Source organism: Conger conger, chromosome 2 (assembly GCF_963514075.1).
Source record: "Conger conger chromosome 2, fConCon1.1, whole genome shotgun sequence".
Taxonomy (NCBI): domain Eukaryota; kingdom Metazoa; phylum Chordata; class Actinopteri; order Anguilliformes; family Congridae; genus Conger; species Conger conger.
In genome coordinates this window covers 89456660-89464159 of record NC_083761.1, presented here as the reverse complement: position 1 = coordinate 89464159, position 7500 = coordinate 89456660, and the positions used below count along the sequence as shown (strand labels likewise).

Here is a 7500-nt window from a genome sequence, read left to right as displayed (position 1 = left end):
GTTTGGTATTTGAATAGGGCCGCACCTTGGAGAGAGCCGAGGCCAACACCACCGGGGCGAGGCGTGTGTGGAACGCAACCACACACACGACTAATAATCTGTAATTGAACAGGCGCAGCTGGGCCGAGTTAGAGGAAGAGAGCAGCGCCCTACAAGAGGCATAACAGAGAACAGAGCGGGGCTCACGACAGAGGCAGAGAGACGGGAAGCCAGTGCGTTCTCGAAACTTTCGCAAAGACGAGCGAACCCATGCTTGGAGGACACAAGGGGAAGGCCCCGTGTTTGCGGAAGAGACCGGACGAACGAAACTTAAATCCCGGACTCACTGGGTTACCACAACATCTATACATACACACCAGCACATACACATACACGCATACAAACACAAACACACATACATGCGCACACACACACACACACACACACACACACACACACACACACACATACTCAAAGACTGTCTTAGTACCACAGAGCTAAGCCACAGTGCTATAACCACAGAGTAAAATAGTTGTGTTAGAGATACAGTGTTAGCACAACCTGTAAAACAGATTTGGCAGTTTGGGTGACATGGGCATCTGTCTCCACAGTAACAGGTCATCACATCTGCCGACCAAGGGTAACCCCCGGCAACAAAATCACTGATGCTGGAGTCTGTGAGACACACTCAGGCAGCACCAGGATGCTGTTGCCTGGAAACACCGGCAAAGACCAGGACTACACCTAGTGACCACATCGGCACTGTTCAATCACAGCCTCACTTTCACTCAGTACAGCCAATCACAGCCTCACTGTCACCCAGTGCAACAGCCAATCACAGCCTCGCTATCACTCAGTACAACCATAGACTGTAGAAAAATATGGACCACGTGTCCATGACATCACACATTTACTTTGCAGGACTCTTTGAAACAGTGGAGGAGCATTGCAGCCAGAGACTTTGCAGCAGGGAGAAGGGAAATATACCTACTATATCTACTACACCTACTATACCTACTACAACTACTACACCTACAACACCTACTATATCTACTATATCTACTATACCTACTATACCTACTACACCTATAACACCTATAACACCTACAACACCTACTATACCTACTACACCTACTATATCTACTACACCTACTATATCTACTACACCTACTACACCTATAACACCTACAACACCTACTATACCTACTATATCTACTACACCTACAACACCTACTATATCTACTACACCTACAACACCTACTATACCTACTATATCCACTACACCTACTATATCTACTACACCTACTACACCTATAACACCTACAACACCTACTACACCTACTACACCTACTATATCTACTACACCTACTATACCTACTGCACCTACTATACCTACTACACCTACTACACCTACTATATCTACTACACCTACTATATCTACTACACCTACTGCACCTACTATATCTACTACACCTACTACACCTACTATATCTACTACACCTACTATATCTACTACACCTACAACACCTACTATATCTACTACACCTACTATATCTACTACACCTACTATATCTACTACACCTACAACACCTACTATATCTACTACACCTACTATATCTACTACACCTACTATATCTACTACACCTACTACACCTACTATATCTACTACACCTACTATATCTACTACACCTACTACACCTACTATATCTACTACACCTACTATATCTACTACACCTACTATACCTACTACACCTACTATACCTACTACACCTATTACACCGACTAGGGATGTGACAAATCATCCGTTTTTGTAACTGGTTATCGTCCCATTTTATAAATGGTTAACCGGTTAACCGATACTACTTATGACCGCTAGGGGTCGTTTTTTTTTTTTAACTGAATTACTGAGAAATGTAATTGTAACTTTATTTTGGGCCATCTCAATAGTTAAATGTCAACATTGTAAGTCCGATAATGGTAAGTCAGCCTAATTGCCGAATTAAATATGTACATTTACATTGGCGTTTTACAGTGTAACCTCACAGTTGCACAGTTTCTTTTTTAATGCATCGGTTCAAATGATAATTCTTCATGTTTTCATCCCTCGTCGCTATGGCTTCTGCCTGGTAGACTTGATTAGCATGTAATCTGTAAATATGATGCAGTGAACAACTTTTTTACAGACGGGGTTGTGCACTCAAAATTCCGTGGTCACGCATTATTTGGCTGATAGAATATAACACCAGGTCTATTTTACCATAGGCGACTGGTCTAATGATTTTACTTTCCTGCCAATACAGGTCTCTCTACAGTTTGATATATTTTTATGTTACGGTAAACTTGCATTTTATATTCCAATGCATTTTATATTGTGTGGGATAATCATGGTGGTGAGATTAACGTGTCCATTTTTCGTTGAAGGCGGTGAATTTTCGCTTTCAATATCCGATGGATAAATAGCCTAACAAATAAACACAGATCGTATGTGAACCTTAAGAAACGACATAACGTTACAATAAGCCATAAGTCAACCAACAGTTACAGAAATTTTTTGATAACTCTGTAGCATTCAATTAAATTAAATTAGAATAGTTTAGAACCGCAATAATATGCTTAGTGATGAACATGCATTTATTTTAAACTGAGCTTAACATTTCACCTTCAGAAAAAAAACTACTACTATACCTACTACACCTACTATATCTACTACACCTACTATACCTACTATATCTACTACAACTACTTACACTGAAAGGGTGGGTGAAGCACCTGCTGTATAATGGAGCCAACCGCAGCGGTGCTGGTGCGTAGTATCTTTCAACAAGACCAGGAAATGAGTCTCAAAAACATAGCCTGGGTAGGGTGTGTTACCTGTGTGTGAGAGTGTGTGGATGGGTGTGTTACCTGCGTGTGAGAGTGTGTGGATGGGTGTGTTACCTGCGTGTGAGTGTGTGGATGGGTGTGTTACCTGCGTGTGAGAGTGTGTGGATGGGTGTGTTACCTGTGTGTGAGAGTGTGTGGATGGGTGTGTTACCTGTGTGTGAGAGTGTGTGGATGGGTGTGTTACCTGTGTGTGAGAGTGTGTGGATGGGTGTGATACCTGTGTGTGAGAGTGTGTGGATGGGTGTGTTACCTGCGTGTGAGAGTGTGTGGATGGGTGTGTTACCTGTGTGTGAGAGTGTGTGGATGGGTGTGTTACCTGTGTGTGAGAGTGTGTGGATGGGTGTGTTACCTGTGTGTGAGAGTGTGTGGATGGGTGTGATACCTGTGTGTGAGAGTGTGTGGATGGGTGTGTTACCTGTGTGTGAGAGTATGTGGATGGGTGTGTTACCTGTGTGTGAGAGTGTGTGGATGGGTGTGTTACCTGCATGTGAGAGTGTGTGGATGGGTGTGTTACCTGCGTGTGAGAGTGTGTGGATGGGTGTGTTACCTGTGTGTGAGTGTGTGTGGATGGGTGTGTTACCTGTGTGTGAGAGTGTGTGGATGGGTGTGTTACCTGTGTGTGAGTGTGTGTGGATGGGTGTGTTACCTGTGTGTGAGAGTGTGTGGATGGGTGTGTTACCTGTGTGTGAGAGTGTGTGGATGGGTGTGATACCTGTGTGTGAGAGTGTGTGGATGGGTGTGTTACCTGTGTGTGAGAGTGTGTGGATGGGTGTGTTACCTGTGTGTGAGAGTGTGTGGATGGGTGTGTTACCTGCATGTGAGTGTGTGTGGATAGGTGTGTTACCTGTGTGTGAGAGTGTGTGGATGGGTGTGTTACCTGCGTGTGAGAGTGTGTGGATGGGTGTGATACCTGTGTGTGAGAGTGTGTGGATGGGTGTGTTACCTGTGTGTGAGAGTGTGTGGATGGGTGTGTTACCTGTGTGTGAGAGTGTGTGGATGGGTGTGATACCTGTGTGTGAGAGTGTGTGGATGGGTGTGTTACCTGTGTGTGAGAGTGTGTGGATGGGTGTGTTACCTGTGTGTGAGAGTGTGTGGATGGGTGTGTTACCTGTGTGTGAGAGTGTGTGGATGGGTGTGTTACCTGTGTGTGAGAGTGTGTGGATGGGTGTGTTACCTGTGTGTGAGAGTGTGTGGATGGGTGTTTTGTTACCTGTGTGTGAGAGTGTGTGGATGGGTGTGATACCTGTGTGTGAGAGTGTGTGGATGGGTGTGTTACCTGCGTGTGAGTGTGTGTGGATGGGTGTGTTACCTGTGTGTGAGAGTGTGTGGATGGGTGTGTTACCTGTGTGTGAGAGTGTGTGGATGGGTGTGTTACCTGTGTGTGAGAGTGTGTGGATGGGTGTTTTGTTACCTGTGTGTGAGAGTGTGTGGATGGGTGTTTTGTTACCTGTGTGTGAGAGTGTGTGGATGGGTGTGTTACCTGTGTGTGAGAGTGTGTGGATGGGTGTGTTACCTGTGTGTGAGAGTGTGTGGATGGGTGTTTTGTTACCTGTGTGTGAGAGTGTGTGGATGGGTGTGTTACCTGTGTGTGAGAGTGTGTGGATGGGTGTGTTACCTGTGTGTGAGAGTGTGTGGATGGGTGTGTTACCTGTGTGTGAGAGTGTGTGGATGGGTGTGTTACCTGCGTGTGAGAGTGCGTGGATGGGTGTGTTACCTGCGTGTGAGAGTGTGTGGATGGGTGTGTTACCTGCGTGTGAGAGTGTGTGGATGGGTGTGTTACCTGCGTGTGAGAGTGTGTGGATGGGTGTGTTACCTGTGTGTGAGAGTGTGTGGATGGGTGTTTTGTTACCTGTGTGAGAGTGTGTGGATGGGTGTGTTACCTGTGTGTGAGAGTGTGTGGATGGGTGTGTTACCTGTGTGTGAGAGTGTGTGGATGGGTGTTTTGTTACCTGTGTGTGAGAGTGTGTGGATGGGTGTGTTACCTGTGTGTGAGAGTGTGTGGATGGGTGTGTTACCTGTGTGTGAGAGTGTGTGGATGGGTGTGTTACCTGCGTGTGAGAGTGTGTGGATGGGTGTGTTACCTGCGTGTGAGAGTGTGTGGATGGGTGTGTTACCTGTGTGTGAGAGTGTGTGGATGGGTGTTTTGTTACCTGTGGATGAAGTTGTGTTTGTGCATCTGCAGAAGCCCAGAGGAGATCTCACACGCCATTCGCTGGAGGATCAAGGGGTCAGGGGTCATGGAATCTGCTGCCCTGCAGCTGCGCAGGTAGCCTTTCAGGTCTCCCTGGAAACCAGGAACAGAGTTAAAAACTACACACACACGCACACATACACTTTCTCACTCACATAGACACACATACACACCAACACACTTTGACACATACACTCTCTCACACACACACTCACTCACTCTCACACTCTCCTTGTCACACACACACACTCCCACACACACACACACCAAAGGGCAGAACTCCATGATGAGCAGGTAGGGTGTGGTCTCTGCGCACTGGGCCAGGCACTGGAGGAGGCCGGGGTGCAGGAGCACACTGGGGAGAGAGGGAGAGTTACACACCGTATCCCATAGCATTACATTACATTACATTATTGGCATTTGGCAGACGCTCTTATCCAGAGCGATGTACAGTTGATTAGACTAAGCAGGAGACAATCCTCCCCTGGAGCAATGCAGGGTTAAGGGCCTTGCTCAAGGGCCCAAAGGCTGTGCGGATCTTATTGTGGCTACACCGGGATTAGAACCACTGACCTTGCGTGTCCCAGTCATTTACCTTAACCACTGCGCTACAGGCCACCCCGCAACACTGCAGAAACAGTATCCATAGCAGTATCCATAGTATTGCAGGTTAACCCACAAATAAATGTTTTCTGGATCAGTAGCTGTAATAGGTATAGAAAAGCAAACAGGAAGTGGATGGACCGGTAGGGCTGTGCTTCCTCCAGGAAGTGGATCTGGTCCTGCACACTGGCACTTGCCCTCAGCTCCTTAATCACAACTTGCTTGGAGTCCGATCCGGAGTTCACCTCCCCGAGAAGCACCTGAGAGAGAAACATTATACAACACACTGCACCTGAGAGAGACACTTTATACAACACACTGCACCTGAGAGACACACCTTATACAACACACTGCACCTGAGAGAGACACCTTATACAACACACTGCACCTGAGAGAGACACATTATACAACACACTGCACCTGAGAGACACACCTTATACAACACACTGCACCTGAGTGACACACCGAATACAACACACTGCACCTGAGAGAGACACATTATACAACACACTGCACCTGAGAGAGACACCTTATACAACACACTGCACCTGAGTGACACACCGAATACAACACACTGCACCTGAGAGAGACACATTATACAACACACTGCACCTGAGAGAGACACATTATACAACACACTGCACCTGAGAGAGACACTTTATACAACACACTGCACCTGAGAGAGAAACATTATACAACACACTGCACCTGAGAGAGACACTTTATACAACACACTGCACCTGAGAGAGACACACCTTATACAACACACTGCACCTGAGACACATTATACAACACACTGCACCTGAGAGAGACACCTTATACAACACACTGTACCTGAGAGAGACACATTATACAACACACTGCACCTGAGAGAGACACCTTATATAACACACTGCACCTGAGTGACACACCGAATACAACACACTGCACCTGAGAGAGACACATTATACAACACACTGCACCTGAGAGAGACACCTTATACAACACACTGCACCTGAGTGACACACCGAATACAACACACTGCACCTGAGAGAGACACATTATACAACACACTGCACCTGAGAGAGACACATTATACAACACACTGCACCTGAGAGAGACACTTTATACAACACACTGCACCTGAGAGAGAAACATTATACAACACACTGCACCTGAGAGAGAAACATTATACAACACACTGCACCTGAGAGAGACACACCTTATACAACACACTGCACCTGAGACACATTATACAACACACTGCACCTGAGAGAGACACCTTATACAACACACTGTACCTGAGAGAGACACATTATACAACACACTGCACCTGAGAGAGACACATTATACAACACACTGCACCTGAGAGACACATCCTATAATACTGCAATGGCAGCCAATGAAACATTAATACCTTTTATTATGTTTGGTATATCAGTTTTTTACAATCGTTTTCACACTTGTCTCAATACCATGTCCTCTTTTTCAAAACTCTTCACACAGTGTGCTTTTGAAACACACACCTGAGCACATCAGTTAACCTTTGGTGCAAAATGCACTTCAACCACCAAAACACTTCATATTTCACCCAAAAGTGACTCATGCTGCCATAACTATAGCATATGCTTTCTCCCATAAGACTACTTTGTCACTCAATGTTCAATGAACTACAAAACACAAACAACTTGGAGCATTGCTAAATACATATATTATGTGTTTCCCTTTCCTCTATTTTTGCATCCACAAATATTTCAAGCCAAGTAACGAAAGAAACTTTTGATCTGTTGGTTTGCCTCTCACAATAGATGTCATGACTGAGTGTGGTAAATGTACAGTAAACTGTAAATTAATTAATGTTTTAC

At 45.5% G+C, this 7500-nt stretch overlaps 1 protein-coding gene across 1 annotated transcript in view; it reads right to left on the bottom strand.

Moving 5' to 3' along the window:
• The window catches only part of aatkb (apoptosis-associated tyrosine kinase b), a 28286-nt gene that overhangs the window by 8924 nt on the left and 11862 nt on the right, over positions 1–7500 (bottom strand). Inside the window, exons 5-7 of the mRNA XM_061230625.1 lie at positions 5798–5916; positions 5321–5408; positions 5013–5146 (exon numbers count right to left, since the gene is read on the bottom strand). Coding sequence (XP_061086609.1) covers positions 5013–5146; positions 5321–5408; positions 5798–5916 — 341 coding nt within the window. The remainder of the gene's footprint in view (positions 1–5012; positions 5147–5320; positions 5409–5797; positions 5917–7500) is intronic.